At 42.8% G+C, this 18,294-nt stretch overlaps 1 protein-coding gene across 1 annotated transcript in view; it reads right to left on the minus strand.

Moving 5' to 3' along the window:
- LOC106556645 (lipase maturation factor 1-like) overlaps positions 1-18,294 on the minus strand; it is a 122,879-nt gene that overhangs the window by 7,620 nt on the left and 96,965 nt on the right. The window contains exons 4-7 of the mRNA XM_087728566.1: positions 15,190-15,373; positions 13,479-13,632; positions 7,588-7,771; positions 2,400-2,512 (exon numbers count right to left, since the gene is read on the minus strand). Coding sequence (XP_087584692.1) covers positions 2,400-2,512; positions 7,588-7,771; positions 13,479-13,632; positions 15,190-15,373 — 635 coding nt within the window. The remainder of the gene's footprint in view (positions 1-2,399; positions 2,513-7,587; positions 7,772-13,478; positions 13,633-15,189; positions 15,374-18,294) is intronic.

Here is an 18,294-nt window from a genome sequence, read left to right on the forward strand (position 1 = left end):
TCTAGTCTCTTCTTAAAAACATTCAATGATGGAGCGCACACAATTTCTGAATTGTCCTTTCACACTTGAACAAAACCTTATACCCACCATGTGGCTAAATAATAAGTGAATTAATAATTCTTGCAGCCCAAATGAGGAGTCTTGTCAGATTTATGTGGACTAAATGCTTTATGAACCTTGAGCCAGACCGAATATCTTGTGCCTGGATGTTTTGCAAATGTCCCTCTGCCCAAGTCAAGTTTCACACTCAATTAGATTACTCCCACCCATGACCTCATGTTTTAACCTTTTTCTTTTTCCAAAAGCGAGCCAGTCATCTGCTTTTCATTTTCTCTTTTACTGTACTTGCACGGCAGCAATAACCCACACCGCAATTGAATTTCATTTTCAAGTGTCCAGAGAATCCCAGTCAACTTGGCTCTCCAACTCTTTAATTCTTCTCGAGATTAACCGTCAGAGAAGCCACACGGGGGAGCTGAGCTTTACGAAACGCCAAGCCCAGAGGGAAAAGTATTGGGGAACAAATTCAGCCCCACAAATGTGTTCCCTCCTTTGCAAGTCTTCCTTTGGTGTGTGCACATGTGTGCATGTATGTCTGTGAGGGCAAGAGGAAAAGCATTCCAGGGGCAGGAACTGGGCCTGGCTAGTCTAGTGAAGAGAAGGACCACGGGAGGCAGGATAGCAGCCTTCCAATATTTGAGGGGCTGCCACAGAGAGGAGGGGGTCAAGCTATTTTCCAAAGCACCTGAAGGCCAGACAAGGAATAACAGATGGAAACTGACCAAGGAGAGAGTCAACCTGGAAATAAGGAGGAATTTTCTGACAGTGAGAACAATCAACCCATGGAACAGAAGTTGCCTTCGGAAGTTGGGGGAGCTTCATCCCTGTAAGCTTTCAAGAAGAGACTGGACTGCCACCTGTCAGAAATGGTGTAGGGTCTCCTACTTGAGTGTGTGTGTGTGTGTTTTTGTGTGTGTGTGTGTGTGTGTTGGACTAGATGACCTACAAGGTCCCTTCCAACTCTGTTATTCTGTTAACCCCAATTCAGCCACGTCACATGGACAAACTTTACAAAGCCTTAGAAAGACCACCCTTGGAATACTGCATCCAGTTCTGCTCACCACAATACAAAAAAGATGTTGAGACTCTGGAAAAAATGTGCAGAGAAGAGCAACAAGGATGATTATGAGCCTGGAGGCTAAAACATATGAAGAACAGTTGCAGGAATTGGCTATGTCTAGTTTAATGAAAAGGACTAACAATGACATGAGAGCAGTGTCCCAATATTTGAGGGGCTCCTACAATGACAAGGGGGTCAAAACTATTTTCCAAAGCACTGAAAGGCCAAAGGAGGAATCATGGATGGAACCTGAACAAGGAGAGATTCAACCTGGAAATAAGGAGAACATTCCTAACAGTGAGAGCAATCAACCAATGGAACAGAAGTTGCCTTCAGAAGTTGTGGGAGCTTTCTCAATGGAGGCTTTCAAGAAGAGATTGGGCTGCCATCGGTCAGAAATGGTGTAGGGTCTCCTGCCAAGTAGGGGGTTGGACTAGAAGACCCCCGAGGTCCCTTCCAACTCTGTTATTCCATGTTTTATGATCCGAGCAAGGGTTTGCCTAGAAGATATCCGTGTAACAGCATTGTCACAAAAAAGATTTCACTGTGTGGCTGATCAGAAGATGCCCCTCGTTGGTCACCAGAGAAGCTGTCTAGAATGAATGAAATACTTTGAATCTTTGTTGGAAAAGAGAACAGCATGACGGGGCATTTTGTTTGTTGAACATGTAAAAAAAAACACCCAAAATTCGGGAGACAAACACATGCATGAATTCTGAAGATTTTAAAAGTTAAAGTACAACTGAAACCAGACACCTTTCTTCTGGGATTAGTGGACTAGAAAAAAGTCAAGAAACTTTTTTTTTTTTTAGTATGACAACTGCTGTGACACTAATCTGCTCAAAAATGGAAAGGTTTGAGAAGGCCCACAACGGAGGAATCATTGGTGAAGATGATGGAATTTGCGGAAACGGCTGAATTGACTTGTTTGATCGGGGGGGGGGGGGGGAAAGATATTTATTGCTGCCTGGAAATCCCTTATAGGCTTTTTGTACAAAATGGAAAAAAAATGAACTTATCCTTTTGTGGTTTCATGATTAGAAAAAGAAAAATAATAGAAAAGAGCAAGCTTTTTTGTAATCACAGATAAGAGATGCTTTTGTAAATCTATTTATATTTGCTTCAAAGGAAGCTGGAAGCTTCTCTTTCCATTTTTTTTTATCCTTTCTTTCTGTGCTTTTGCTTTTTCCCTGGTTTTTTCCCCTTCCTTTGCTTCTTTTACTCTTTATTAATAAACGTTTAGTAAACATTTAAAAGATGCCCTTTAAACTGAACTTACTTGGGTGGTGCCTTGTCCTCAAATGGGTTGAAGGCCAGAAGAGACAAAGTTTCCTTCTCGTTCGCCAAGATTTTCCCTGCTAAGTGAATGACCCATTCGTTCTGTTCATAGGTCTTAAAGAAAGAGAGAGGGGAGAAAACACACATTTTGAGAAGGAATGCAAATGAAATGGATTTTAAGCCAAGCATGTCAACAGGAAGCCTCTAAATAATAAAAGATAAAAGCAATGCATTAATATACAGAAAACAACCCCCATCCTTCATGCGTTTATTAGAATTGGTAGCTATAAACCAGTGGTGAAATTAAAAATGTTTCCCTACTAGTTCTGTGGCTTGGTGGGGGGAATCATATGACTTGGGTGGGCATAGCCAACTTTTAAAAAAAACCTTTAAGGCATTTCTTAACTGCCAAATTCTCCCGGTCATATTAATAAACCCCACACCAAACTTCATCATTTGTAATTGCATTATCATGAATTGCCAGTTCACATTGTCAAAGGCCTTTTGCGCATCCAGGAATAGCAACACCATTTGCTTCTCTGGGTTGGCTTCATAGTACTCTAGTGTATTTAGTACAATTTGCATGTTGTCTCTAATCTGCCTCTTGGGAAGAAATCCGTTTTGGTCATATGTATAAATTCATTTAGAAGTAACAGTTTCTTTAACTATTAAAAAAAAGACTTTTTTTTAGATTTAGTTTTTGCAAAGTTCTTCCACTGAATATTGAAATGAAGCAAACTTCCTTTCATTCTTCTTCTTTATTCTTATTAATCTAATGGTCATCTTTCCAATACGGGGGGGGGGGGCAATTGAAATGAATTTGTGACACAATCGAATCAATAAACAAATGGGAAAAAGAAACAAGAATTAAAACATAACTTAAAATGCTTAATGGCTTCTAGGCTCCATTCAGTAGCATAGTCCGGGGTCTGTGGGATATAGACAGTGAGTGATTGGGCCCCTACAGCTCTTCGCCGGAAGAGCAGCCACAAAGTATGGGAGAAGTCATTTCCCTCCCTCTGTCTGTCTCACAACAGATTGTTTTTTGGATCTCTTCACTGCTTGATCCGCAACAGTCCCTTCTGCTGGCAGTTCCTAGAAAAACTTCCTCTTTTGGGACAAGGGCCCAGATTTCCACTGGAAGCAGAAAAAGGAGGCCTGAAACCTGCCACGGTTGACTGAGGACTTTTTGAATATTGGCACATTGGACGTTTTATACATTTGTGGATCCATCTGGATCATCCACTTACAAAGAGCACGAAGAGGGGGAAATGCCCTTGCTTCATTGCTACTCCAGAAGTGCTTTTAATTGTCTTTTGGGTAACACACCATTTACTTTGCAAGAAAACATTTCCTAATTTATTATTAGCCGAATATAATAACCCTCTGCATTTTTATTCTTTCCAACTCTGCGGAATGTTGGAAAGAAACGATGGGAAGGGGCTTAGGAGTCTATGGGCAAACGCTCTCAAAATTGAACAGGACAGGATCCCATGGGGGGAGGAGGATGACGGAGGAGAAGTCAGCAGAAGAAAAGCTTGGTTTGAAAATAGAGCAGATCCTGAGTTTGAGGGCTACAGAGAAAAACCCTGAGCTGAGCACCTCCACGGGAAGGGCGGTTGGACAGTACCCAGAGCTATTTTGGAGGAATGCAGAAACAAAAGAGTTGGAAGGAACCTTGGAGGTCTTCTACTCCAACCCACTGCTCAAGCAGGAGACCCTCTACCATTCCAGATAAATGGATGTCCAGTCTCTTCTTGAAAACCTTCAACGATGGTGCACCCACAACTTCTGGAAGTAAGCTGTTCCACTAGTTGATTGGTCTCACTGTTAGAAAGATTCTCCTTAATTCCAAGTTGTTTCTCTCCTTGATTAGTTTCTCTCCATTGCTTCTTGTCCTGTCTTTGGAAAATTAGTTGACCCCCCTCTTATTTGTGGCAGCCCCTCAAAAGAGCTGGGGAATTTTTGGCGGGTGAGAGTGTGAGGGGGGGACGACTGTCATGTGTGTTGGGCCTGATCTCTGGGTGTTACATGAATTTCGTTGTATGGATATACTGTGTACATACGTACAATGACAATAAAGTAAAAAAATAATTTAATTTAAATTTCAAACACTGGAATACTGAAATTGTGTAATGAAGCTACTCCTACTGTTAGTGCTGGGCCAGTATATTGAGATGGTCACTACTGTATATCAGAAATATTAATGAGAAATGAAGGTGAAGATGCTACCAGGGGCAAAACCAAAATCTTCACATGCAATTTCTTTTAGAGATCCAAGCTTCCTTTGGCCACTTGGAGTACTGTTTGATTTACTATGCATGTAATTTTGAACACAGAACATAGAATAAGAGGGTTGGAAGGGACCTTGGAGGTCTTCTAGTCCAGTGTTTTTCAACCACTGTGCCGCGGCACACTAGTGTGCCGTGACATAGTGTAAGGTGTGCTGTGGGAAAAACACCCAATATACACTCAATATAGGCACAGAGTTAATTTTTTTAAACATTTTCTAATGGTGGTGTGCCTTGTGATTTTTTTCGTGATGAAAAAAGTGTGCCTTTGCACAAAAAAGGTTGAAAAACACTGTTCTAGTCCAACCCTCTGCTCAAGTAGGAGACCCTCTATCATTTCAGACAAATGGCTGTCCAGTCTCTGCTTGAAAACCTTCAATGATGGTGGGCCCACAACTTCTGGAGACCAGCTGTTTTGTTGGTTAATTGATGTTGCTGTATGGAAATTTCTCCATAGATCTAGGTGGCTTCTCTCCTTGGTTAGTTCCAGCAATTAACTGTTCTCACTGAGGGGTCAGAGGTTGGAAATAATTTGAGCAGTTGGTCTCTGAAGGTCTTCATTACCTTATTTCCTTCTATAAATCATTCTTTATTTCCCTCCAAAGTCCTTGTGGGGAGAGCATTGGAAAAAGGCTCCTCCAATTTCCTTTTCTCTTTCCTTCCTTGCTGGGCTCGATCTCAGCTCAGGCCTCTAACATGGGAAAGAAACGAGAATCCCACCCTGATATCAACAACAATTAACCAATAGACAATTGACCAATGGAAGGGATTGGCTTCAGAAATTCTGGGTGCTCCATCACTGGAGGCTTTTAAGGAGAGACTGGACAGCCACTTCTCTGCAATGTATAGGGTCTCCTGCTCGAACAGGGGGTTGGACTAGATGACTCTTCCGTTATTCTATGTGGCATATCTGAGATGAGGTGCTGTTCTTTGATGTTCCCTTGTCAGAAGCTGAAGGGTCTTGGGAGTGGGGAATTCTCTCTGGTTGAGAACCATTCTGATGTCCTCTCAGAGTCCAGGGCCATCAGACAAGGAATAATGGATGGAAACTGACCAAGGAGAGATTCAACCTGGAAATAAGGAGGAATTTTCTGACACTGAGAACATTCAACCCATGGAACAGAAGTTGCCTTCGGAAGTTGTGGGAGCTTCAGCACTGGAGGCTTTCAAGAAGAGACTGGACTGTCATCAGTTACAAGTGATCTAGACTCTAGGGTCTCTTGCTTCAGTGGGGTGGTGGTGGACTAGATGACCTACAAGGTCCCTTCCAAATCTTATTCTATATTCAATGGAATAGCTTGCCTTCAGAAGTTGTGGGAGCTTCATCACTGGAGGCTTTCATGAAGAGATTGGACTGCCATCTGTCAGAAATGGTGAAAGGTCTCCTGCTTGGGCAGGGAGTTGGACTAGATGACCTACAAGGTCCTTTCCAACTCTTAATTTTAAACTATCAGTGTCCTTACACTGTTGCAATTCCAGTAGTTATAAGGATTTTTATTCCTAACATGTGGCACTTCAACAAGGTATAGCACTGATTTCAGAGTGTTTGTCTCAGAGAACACGAGGAAAGTTGAATTACTCACTGTGATGAATGTTTGAAGTAGCATGAACTGGCTATAAAAGGGCTTTCAAAAGTCTTCACCAAATTTGTAGGCAGAGAAATTGGATAGAAAAATTTATCTGAGTGAAGCAGATATTCTCCAACCATTTCTCAAGGACAGATCTCAACCTTAGCAGTGGCTCTTTGACTGAAAAAGCCCCCTAGAAATTTCCCCTAGAAGAGACTTTTCTCTACTTTTTCTTCTTCTTTTTGTGCCATGTCCATCATTGGACATCAGCAATCATGTTGGCAATCCTATTTTTATCTACAGCCGCACGAAAAAGGGCTGCTAAGTTTTGTCCAAACCAGTCCCTTAGATTTTGAAGCCATGATGTTGTTCTTTTGCCGGGATCTCGTTGACTTTCAATCTTTCCTTGGAGGATTAAGTGAAGTATGCTGTATTATTCTGTCGCATCACATGTCCAAAATATTCTAGCTTCCATTTTTTAATGGTTTTGATGATTTCCCTTGGTTTTTCCAGGCGGCTTATCACCTCCTCATTTCTGATTTTGTCAGCCCAACTTATACATAACAGCTGCCTGTAAATCCACATTTCAAATGCTTCTAGTCCAGGGATGGTTAACCTTTTTGACACCGAGTGACGCAACTGGAGCATGCACACGCTGGAGCCTGGAAGAGAACAGTTGGCTGGAGCGCATGTGCGCGGCGGCCAGCTGCACTTCTGGGTTCCATTATGCGCATGTGCACCGGCAAGCTACTCTCTACTGGGTTCCGGCACGGCCAGCCTGGTCTTCACACGGAGCACACCGGAACCTGGAAGAGAGCGTGTCGGAACCCGAAAGAGAAGCTGGTGAGGGTGAGCATGCCCACAGAGAGGGCTCTGCATGCCACCTTTGGCATGCATGCCATAGGTTCGCCATCATGGTTCTAGTCTCTTCAAGTGGCTTTCTGTCAGAGACCAGCTCTCCACCCCATGAAGAATCCCTACTTAGAGAAACACAATAAATGGAGAAAGAGTAGAGAAATATGAGAAACTATTAAAAGAATAATAGTAGGAAAATTCTATCTTTGCTCATTATTCTATTGTGCTAGCCAGGCGAGTGAATGTGTTGCTAAACCCCTCATAATCTTTCCCTGCAGTCACAAGGTTTTTACCCTGGGCAGTTCTGGGATGGATGGCGCTGTTTGGAGGGGGCCCTTAAACAGCTCAAACCCCGTCTCTCCGGAGCAGCCTGGACGGGGGGATCAGGTCACAAACCTTATCAGGATCCTGGGAAACAACGCCAGTCTAATTGAACTGCTAGATACCCAGTCGGTCCGATCAGCGGGGTGCTCACCTGGAAAGCAGCAAACCACATGAGCCAATCCAGGCGGTAATGGTAGGGGCTGATCAGGCAGGGCCTCCTCTGCAGATTCCCTGGTTTACACTTGAATTCATACTCTTCCCAAACTGCAGCAGGATCATTGGGGTCTGAGCTGGAAGTCCCTTGGATTATAACCTCGGTTCTCTCTTTGGTTACACTGCAAGAGAGAGGAGGGTGGTGAATGTTTCGAAGCTCTTGACCAAGTGGCTTCCAGGGGCGCGTTAAGTGCAAGGACAGAAACATTCAAGTATTTGAGAGGCTGCCACAAAGAAGAGGGGTGTCTCCAAAGCACCGGAGGGCAAGATAAGAAACAATGGAGGGGAACTGATTAAGGAGGAGAAGCAACCTAGACATGGAATTAAGGAGAAACTTCCTAACAGCGAGGGCAATTAACCAGTGGAACAGCTTGCCACCAGGAGTTGTAGATGCTTCCTCACTGGAGGTTTTTAAGAAGAGGCTTGAAAGTCATTTAGGTGAAATGGTATAGGTCCTCCTGCTTGAACAGGGGGCTGGACTAGAAGACCTCCAATGTCTCTTCCAGCTCTATTCTATTCTATTCTATTCTGTTCTGTTCTCTATTCTGTTCTATCCTCTCCTCTCTTATAGTTCTTGTTTCTCTCCTCTTTCATTTCTCTATATTCCATGCCATATTCTACATTCCATAATCTATATTATATATTATATTCTATATTCCATAATCTATATTCTATATTCCATAATCTATATTCTATATTCCATAATCTATATTCTATATTCCATAATCTATATTCTATATTCCATAATCTATATTCTATATTCCATAATCTATATTCTACATTATATTCTATATTCTACATTATATTCTATATTCCATTCTATATTCTATATTCCATAATCTATATTCTACATTATATTCTATATTCTACATTATATTCTATATTCCATTCTATATTCTATATTCCATAATCTATATTCTATATTTCATAATCTATATTCTACATTATATTCTATATTCCATAATCTATATTCTATATTCCATTCTATATTCTATATTCGATTCTATATTCTATATTCCATAATCTATATTCTACATTATATTCTATATTCCATTCCATTCTATATTCCATAATCTATATTAATTATTCCATAATCTATATTATATTCTATATTCCATTCTATATTATATATTCCATAATATATATTCTATATTTCATAATCTATATTCTACATTATATTCTATATTCCATAATCTATATTCTATATTCCATTCTATATTCTATATTCGATTCTATATTCTATATTCCATAATCTATATTCTACATTATATTCTATATTCCATTCCATTCTATATTCCATAATCTATATTAATTATTCCATAATCTATATTCTATTCTATATTCCATTCTATATTATATATTCCATAATATATATTCTATATTATATTCTAAATTCTATATTCCATTTCATAATCTATAATCTATATTCTATATTCCATTCTTATTTTCAGGAGCCAGCGCTGCTCTATGGAAGTCCAACTTTATAACACAGCTTTAGGGGGAGAGGAGAAAGGCTTTCTGGCTTCCCAGGGTGGGTTAGTCCAGCAGAGTCCGGATTAGGTATCAAGATTATATGGGGTGTTCACAAACATTAGAACTGAACTATCTACAGGTAGTCCTTGATTTAACAACAGTTCACTTACTAACAGTTCAAAGTTACAACGGTACTGAAAAAAATGACTTATGACCGTTTTTCACACTTACGACCGTTGCAGCATCCCCATGTCACAAGATCAAAATTCAGATGCTTGGCAACTGGTTCATATTTATGACCATTGAAGTGTCCTGGGGTCACGTGATCCCCTTTTGAGATCTTCTGCCAAGCGAAGTCAACGAGGAAGCCAGATTCACTTAACAACCACGTTACTCACTTAACCACTGCAGTGAGTCACTTAACAACTGTGGCAAGCAAGGTTGTAAAATGGGACAGGACTCACTTAACAAATGTCTCACTTAGCAACATAAATTCTGGATTCAATTTCGGGCTCAATTGTGGTTGTAACTTGAGGACTACCTATAGATGTACACACTCAACAAAATCACAATCACTTAACAGCAGGACTTGTAAGCAATTTGCTTGAGCAAAACATGTTCCCGTCCTGTTACGACCAACATGGAAAAATGGCTGCTCTGCCTTTTTGGACCTGTGCTAAAAACTGTAGGAAGACTGTTAAAAAGATCAGCCAGGATTATAAATCATCAGGGATGATTTTTTGCATGAGGCTTTTGCTGCAAGTGCCAAAATTAAAAGCCGTAGGACCCATCGTCTGCCAGAAATGGCCAAACGTGCTTGAAGCCTTGTTGGCAATGTCAAAAGAATTCCTATGGAAAAAGGAAGGGATAGATTTAGTTCACATTTGATGGATTGTTTTATAGGATCCTTTTCAAGCAGGAAGCACAGCTCCGCCCTTTGATGTTCCCCACCACAATAACTCCGTGGAGAGGCTGGTCTTAAGAGTGCAGGATGGGTCACCTGGTTGAGGACGGAATCAAACTGGCCTCCTTAGGAAGAAGGATGGGGTCAGCCTTGGAGGCTGCCTTTTCCTTGGCGCTTCTGAGTTGCCATATTTAGTGCCCTGGGAAAATGGGAGGGGGGATTACAAGGAGTCAGGCATGATATATAACCATAACAACGTTCTTTTCTTTGGGAGTCAAGGACATTCAGCCTGCACATGGATGGGAGTGACTGGGGATTGTCTCCAGTTGGGACGGTGCTTTGATTGGACCGTATGATGGACATGTGGGTGCAGGGGATGGGTCTTTGACTTTCTTTTGGGTGGGGAAAACCTGGAAGCTTTCAGATTCGGGTTTCCCCAGCTGTGCCAATAGGATATCTGTGATAAAATGGTGCTGTTTTGGATAAGTTGAACTGTTTTATCCCTTTGTGTAAAGACAAATGCAAAATAGCAACAGGGAGAAAGCAGAACTATTTAACTCATGTTTTGCATCTGTCTTTACAGAAAGGGATAAAACAGTCCAACCTATCAAAAACAGCACCACAAAAATCAGATTAGGAACACAGGTTGAAATAGGGAAGAAAATGGTAAGTGAGCACCTGTCTACCCAAGACAAGTTCAAATCACCAGGACCAGACGGATTACACCCCAGGATTCTGAAGGAACTGGCAGACGAGTTCTCAGAATCACTGAACTATATCTTTCAGAGATCCTGGAGCACCGGGGAACTACCAGAGGACTGGAAAAGAGCTGATGTGGTTCCCATCTTCAAAAACGGGGAAAAAACAGATCCAGGAAACTAAAGACCTATCAGCCTGACCTCAATACCGGGAAAGATTCTGGAAAAGATAATCAAGCAACGAATTAGCGAACACCTAGAAGCAAATAAAGTAATAGCCAAAAGCCAACATGGGTTTGTCAAAAACAGATCATGCCAGACTAATCTTATTGCATTCTTTGACAAAGTGACAAAATTAGTGGACCAGAGGAATGCTGTCGATATAGTTTACTTGGACTTCAGTAAGGCGTTTGATAAGGTAGACCATAACCTACTACTAGATAAAGTAGAAGAATGTGGGTTAGACAGCATCACCACCAGATGGATTAGTAACTGGCTGACCAACCGCACTCAACATGTAGTCCTCAATGGAACTGCATCTACATGGAGGGAAGTATGCAGTGGAGTACCCCAAGGCTCTGTTTTGGGCCCAGTACTCTTCAACATCTTCATCAGTGATTTGGATGAAGGAATAAATAGGGAACTCATCAAATTTGCAGATGACCCCAAGCTGGCAGGAATAGCCAACACTCCAGAAGACAGGCTTAAGATACAGAAGGATCTTGACAAACTTGAACATTGGGCACTATCTAGCAAAATGAAATTCAATGGTGAAAAGAGTTAGGCAACAAAAATGAAATGCACAGGTACAGTATAGGTGGTACCTTGCTCAACAGTAGTAACTGTGAAAGGGATCTTGGAGCCCTTGTGGACAACCATTTAAATATGAGCCAGCAGTGTGCAGCAGCTGCCAAAAAAGCCAACACAGGCTGCATAAACAGAGGAATAGAATCAAGATCATGTGAAGTGTTAATACCACTTTATAATGCCTTGGTAAGACCACACTTGGAATACTGCATTCAGTTTTGGTCACCACGATGTAGAAAAGATGTTGAGACTCTAGAAAGAGTGCAGAGAAGAGCAACAAAGAGGATTAGGGGGCTGGAGACTAAAACATATGAAGAATGGTTGCAGGAACTGGGTATGTCTAGTTTAATAGAAAGAAGGACTAGGGAAGACATGATAGCAGTGTTCCAATATCTCAGGGGTTTCCACAGAGAAGAGGGAGTCAAGCTATTCTCCAAGGCACCTGAGGGTAGAACAAGAAGCAATGGGTGGAAACTAATCAAGGAGAGAAGCAACTCAGAACTGAGGAGAAATTTCCTGACAGTTAGAACAATTAACCAGAGGAACAGCTTGCCTCCAGAAGTTGTGAATGCCCCAACACTGCAAGTCTTTAGGAAGAAGTTGGGTAGCCATTAGTCTGGAATGGTATAGGGTTTCCTTCCTAGGCAGGGGTTGGACTAGAAGACCTCCAAGGTCCCTTCCAACTCTGCTATTGTATTGTATTGTAAAATGGAACTTTGAGGAATCACTAGCCTCTGAGTCTTCTTTCGTTGGGGGGGGTGTGTCTTATTGGAACCCTGACAAATGGAACCTCTAATACAGGGGTATCAAACTCTATTTCATTGAGGGCCACATCAAGGCTGGGGGGGAGGGCAGGCAATGTGGATGACTGAGTGGGTGTGACCAACTGGGTGGCTGTGGCCAGTTTGACACCACTCACTGGGCATGGCCTACTGGGTGGGTGTGGCCAACTTGACGCCGTTCCCCAAACTGCTGGCATGTTTCATCTTTGCATTGGGTAGACCGGACTGAAGCCTCGCGGGCCCAATGTTTCCTCTTCGCACTTGGTAGACTGGGCTGAAGCAATGCGGGGCGGCTCCTTACATTTTCCAGGACAGCCCTGCAGGTGGATCTGACCACATCACGGGCCAGATGTGTTTGTGTTTTATTAGTTTTGTATGCCGCCCACCCCCAAAGGACTCCGTGCGGCTCACAATAAAACAGGGAAAGGGGGATAAATAGGACAAAACAACAATTTAAAAATACACAACATTCACAATTGAAGCGGGGCTGGATACTTGTGTTTGACACCCTTGCTCTAAGATGTTCAGATTCTGAGACTAGGATGCAAGAAGGCCTGTGAATGGCCACGGCTGAATCCAGATCCAGACTCTGATCTTTCCAACCCAACAGAGAGTTGTGCAAAAAGACATCGAACATAGAATAATAGAGGATTGGAAGGGACCTTGGAGGTCTTCTATTTCAGCCCCCCCCTGCTCGAGCAGGAGACACCATTTCAGACAAATGGTTGTCCAGTCACTTCTTGAAAGCCTCCAGTGCTGGAGCACCCACAACTCCTGAAGGCAACTTCCATTGGTTGATTGTTCTCATTGTTAGGAAATTTCTGTTTAGTTCTAGATTAGTTATCTCCTTGGTTAGTTTCCAACCATCGTTTCTTGTCTTGGCTATTAGTGCTTTGGAAAATAGGTTGACCTGCTCATCTATCATGTATTATTGTAGACAATAAAGTGGCCATGATGAAGGAATGTTTCGCATCCTTCCAGGCAAGAATTCTTCCATTGCGCTTCCTGGAATGCTCTTGGGACCAGAGATGTTCTCCTGCCCTGAAAAGGTGTTTTTAAATGGAGTTTTTGGTACAGCTCTTTCCCCTTTACAAAATACAGTGGCATGGCTTAAACAGAGAGCAAGGACACGGGTCAGAAGCTCTTCAGATATTGAGGGTCTTACCTTCCAAATGCTCCATAGGTATTGACGATCCTGAGGGGGTTGTAGGAAGTATTCATGATTTGCTGGGAACTAATCAGATTGAGAACCACTGGAATGCTGAGGAAGATGATCAGCGCCCCAAAGGATACGTTCACAGCTTTGCGGATGTAGCTCCCTGCGGAAAAGACGAGATGACATCATATTGCCTTCTGCTTTAAGTGGATTAAGTTGCAGAAGAAAACCCTGAAGAAAAACCTGTAATCATTTGTGTGGATTTCCCTGACATGATAGTCAAAAAGAGACTTACCGTATTTTTCAGAGTATAAGATGCACTTCCCCCTCCCCTAAAAGAGGGTGAAAATTTGGGTGCGTCTCATACACCAAATGGTGCCCCACCCACCCGCCGGCTCCCACCCTTTGGACTTTGCCTCCCAGCAATTTGCCTCCTTGCAGCAAACAGCCAACAGCCAGATTCACCTTCAGCACAGCCTGATTAGCGCAAGCAGCTGATTGTCGGTTGGATCGTCCTCCCAACCATCAGTTGATCATCGGGAGGCCCATGCTAAAATTGAAACAGGCTGTTTGCTACAAGGAGGCAAATTGCTGGGAAGCAGATTTTTTTTCCTTGTGCTAATCAGACTAAACTGAAACTGAAACAGGCTGTTTGCTGCAAGGAGGTAAGTGAATAACTATAAATGGCTATAGAATGTTACAAATTATTAGACTTATTTTTTAAAGACTGCTTTATTATTGTTCTAGACAACAAAATGAAGCTTTTTAAAATAAATGCTTGATCTGAAGAGAGGCCCAGTGATATTGTATCTTCTTTTAAATAGCAGAGAATAACATATAGTTCCAGAAAGTCACATCAATTTTAACAGCTTCTGTACAAGTATAGTCTGAAATTAGACAATGTCCTGTTGTCTAATTAGGCCCTGACTTAGTTACGTTTGGAGTAGATCTATTTAAATAATTGGGAGGAGTTAGCATGACTACATTTAAGAAAACTTTCGGACATTAATATACTCCCGTAATGTACATTTCTCCAATCCTTTGCTCTTTCTATGGGTCAGGCACACATGCACAGAAATACACCACAAACAGTGTATATCAGTGATGGCTAACCTTTTTGTCGAGATGTGCCAAAAGTGGGGGGAACGTGGAAGGGCTGCACGCACGCTTGCCCACACCCATAATGCAATGCACTCCCCCCACGCATGCACGCACAACCCCCCCCCCCTCGTGCATGCGCACAGGCCTCACTGAAGCTTTTGGACTTCCAGTTTGTGCGCTGGGCCGTTTTTTGCCCTCCGCAGGCTTCAGGAAAGCCTTCTGAAGCCTCCGGAGGGTGAAAAACAGCCCAACGCGCAAACCGGAAGTCTGTTCCCGAACTTCTTGTTTGCACGTTGGGCGATTTTTCGCCTTTCAAAAACGGGTAAAAATCAAGCCCCAAAATCAGCTTGGCAGGCATACATGCACGCTGGAGCTGACAGAGCAATGCCTCGCATGCCCTCAGAAATGGCTCCATGTGCCACCTGTGGCATGCGTGCTATAGGTTCACCATCACAGGTGTATGTTGTCTGTGCTGTTTGCTGCAAGGAGGCAAATTTCTGGGAGGCAGAAGCAGACTTTCCCCCCCAAAAGCTAGCTGTGCCTTAAACTTTGGAGCATCTTATACTCCTGATGAATACGGCATGTGTTGCTTTGACCCTAGAAGAAACAAAAAACATACCATATTTTAAAGGGCCCACTTTCCCTGCTGCCTCTTCAGCTTGTATCTTCAGGATGTGACTCTTCAGAGATCCTGTGCGAGAACCAAACAAGATCCCCAAGGAAGCATCGTCAAAACATGCTATGCTGGGCACGATGGTTAACCAGTTGAGGAAGCTCAGATTCCCACTCACGATAAGCAGCATCTAAGAGGAAGGAAGGAAGGAAGGAAGGAAGGAAGGAAGGAAGGAAGGAAGGAAGGAAGGAAGGAAGGAAGGAAGGAAGGAAGGAAGGAAGGAAAAGTGCCAGGTCAGAATTTGAGAGTTACGGAGCTTCACACATGAACAACAGTCACTAAGTTTAACTTATAGAGCGAACATTGAGCAAAATGATCTGCAGCTCAATGGAAATTTGAGGAAGCAGACATCGGTCAGAGGATAAAGAAAAAAAAATATTGTATTAGGATTGAGGATCCGGTGCTGACTATGTTAATGGAATAATGTATTGAAACAAGCCTGGAAAAACAGAGATGGACAACTCAAGGCCTCCAGATAGCTTCCATCTATCCTTGTTTTTGCAGCTTCTTTGACTGGGTCTCTGAAATATAATATAACACATGAAGTACATATACAGTACTAAAATTTGGTTCTTCCAAAGTGGTAGTAAATACAAACAAACACAGGCAGAGAACAGTTTCAGTTCAGAGCTAAGCAGACTACTTTAGAGCTTAGTACAGACTCAGAGCTACACAGCTAAGCCACATCCAGGCTCCTTGCTGTCTGAATCAGCAAACAGTCCCCATTGGCTGACCTTGTTGCCATGCCTATTTATTGGCTGACCTTGTTACTAAGCTCTATTCCAGTTCATGAATGTATATACTCTGACAGTTATGAAAATGGCCAGGGAGGTCGCCTCTGGTTGATTCCAAGCTGTGGTGTGAGGTATTTTTGAGGATAGTGCCTCTGGCTTTAAAAGAGGTGGTACACCCCCTCATGGAGAGACCACCTTGGATCCATAGTTCTACATAATTGCTGCTCCGTGTTTCACCTTCTTTATTCAGGGAAGGTTGTTCAGATGGGGATTGGACTGTCAACTCTGAATTGAACCTGGCAGAAGCCATCTTGTGCTGCTTCCCAGTTGCCATGCACTATGGGGGAGAGGATGAGGGGAGAACAGCTAGACCATCTCGTAGACAAAATAAAGAGCTCTCCCGTGGGAACCAAGGTCAGGCCCACAGGTGGCAGTAGGAGGAGGAGCAGATGTGGTTGAGGGAGCCTGCCAACGGCTTTGATTGGATAATGTGACCTGTGACATCTGGGGAGGAAGACATTTGTTCTTTTAATTACATGGAAACCGCGGGAAACTTTTAGAGTTGATTCTCACCAGGGGTAGGTTCCTGTACTGGTTGGTACTGGTTCACTTTGCTCGCATGTGCGCCCACTGGCATTGCTCGTTAATTGTTCTGCACATGCACAGAAACATGCCGGCAATGGCAGAAGAGACCAGGGAACCAGTTCGGGAGCGTGGCCAGCCTGGGTCATTGCCAGTTCTGCGAACCAAGCCAACTCACCTCTACCAGTTCGGCCAAACTGGGCTGAACCGGGAGCAACCCATCTCTGGTTTTCACCGTCTGTGCCAATATGATGTGTCCAATAAACATGTTCTCTGAGGAACGTTCCTGCCTTGAAGTTCTGATTTCTTTGATTGTGTTACTCAAACTTACACGGCCCACATTTATAGAGAACCCCGAAGGAAATGGATTACCTAAACTGTTTCTGTCCTGCTTCAGGTCAGGATTCAGTTCTGAGCAGTTTTGGTTATGTTTGCTGATGACATATGACAGAGCTGGAGCAGACATTCATCCCAACCATGGGATCCTCCAGGACCAATTCCAGCTGTGTTGCTTGTGGGGGAGAAGTTGCTCACTCGGTCCTTCCTTTGCGGGGTGCCACAAGGCCTGACTTTCTCTCGCTTCCTTTTTAACATGTACGTGAGACTACCGAAGGAGATCACCATTTCTCCCCCCCCCCTCCGTTCTTTTCTGGTTTGTTTTTTATTGTTGTATGTTTTGCTCTATTACATTGTTTTTTATTCTGTTGATTGTATCGTGGTGTTAGATGCTGTCAAGTCAAATAACACCAAAGAAATAAACTTTTATCCCTGTTCAACCTTTTTTCACAGAATTTTTCACAAAATAGGAACAAACCCGATATTTTAAGATTGCTTAATGGACAGGTTTGGCCAGTTCTTATTCTCCCTGTTAAAAAAAAAGTGTGTATATGTGTCTATTTTTTTTACCTGATTCTAATTCTAGCCTAAGGTGGCTCAGTGGCTAAGACGCTGAGCTTGTCGATCAGAAAGGTCGGCAGTTCGAATCCCTAGCACTGCGTAACGGAGTGAGCTCCCATTACTTGTCCCAGCTTCTGCCAACCTAGCAGTTCGAAAGCACATAGAATGCAAGTAGAAAAATAGGAATCACCTTTGGTGGGAAGGGAACAGCATTCTCTGCGCCTTCAGTGTTTAGTCATGCCGACCACATGACCACGGAGACATCTTTGGACAGCGCTGGCTCTTCAGCTTTGAAACAGAGATGAGCACCGCCCCCTACAGTCAGGAATGACTAGCACATATGTGCGAGGGGAATATTTATCTTTACCTAATTCTAGTTAAGTAAAGATAACGGAGTCCATTTCACACTGGAAAGGTGTGGCAAAGGAAGTCCAGTCACCTGCCAAATAAGAATGGTCCATCAAGTCTCCCTTCTTGGTTTTTGTCCTAGAGGGAGTCTCCTGCAAGCCCTTGAACCCAGGACCCTCTCTGGCTTCTGTTCAATCATCAGTTTCCCTAAGTCACCTCAACATACCAGCTGCATTTCTGAATTCAAGTTTAGGAGCCCTTAAAGTTTACGAGTCATTCAAATACAGGACAAAAATACAACTGGTATTCTTCAAGAAAGCAGTTCAAACAGATGTTCATACATAAACAGAAGCCTAGAATCAAGATCAAGTGAAGTATTATTACCGCTGTATAAAAACCTAGTAAGGCCACACCTGGAATACTGCAACTGATTTTGGGTCATTATACTACAAAAAAAGATGTTGAGATCTTGGAAAAAGTTCAGAAAGAG

The sequence above is a fragment of the Thamnophis sirtalis genome, unplaced genomic scaffold (assembly GCF_051295495.1).
Source record: "Thamnophis sirtalis isolate CommonGarterSnake01/CBP01778 unplaced genomic scaffold, rThaSir2_p1.2 scaffold_14, whole genome shotgun sequence".
Taxonomy (NCBI): Eukaryota; Metazoa; Chordata; class Lepidosauria; order Squamata; family Natricidae; genus Thamnophis; species Thamnophis sirtalis.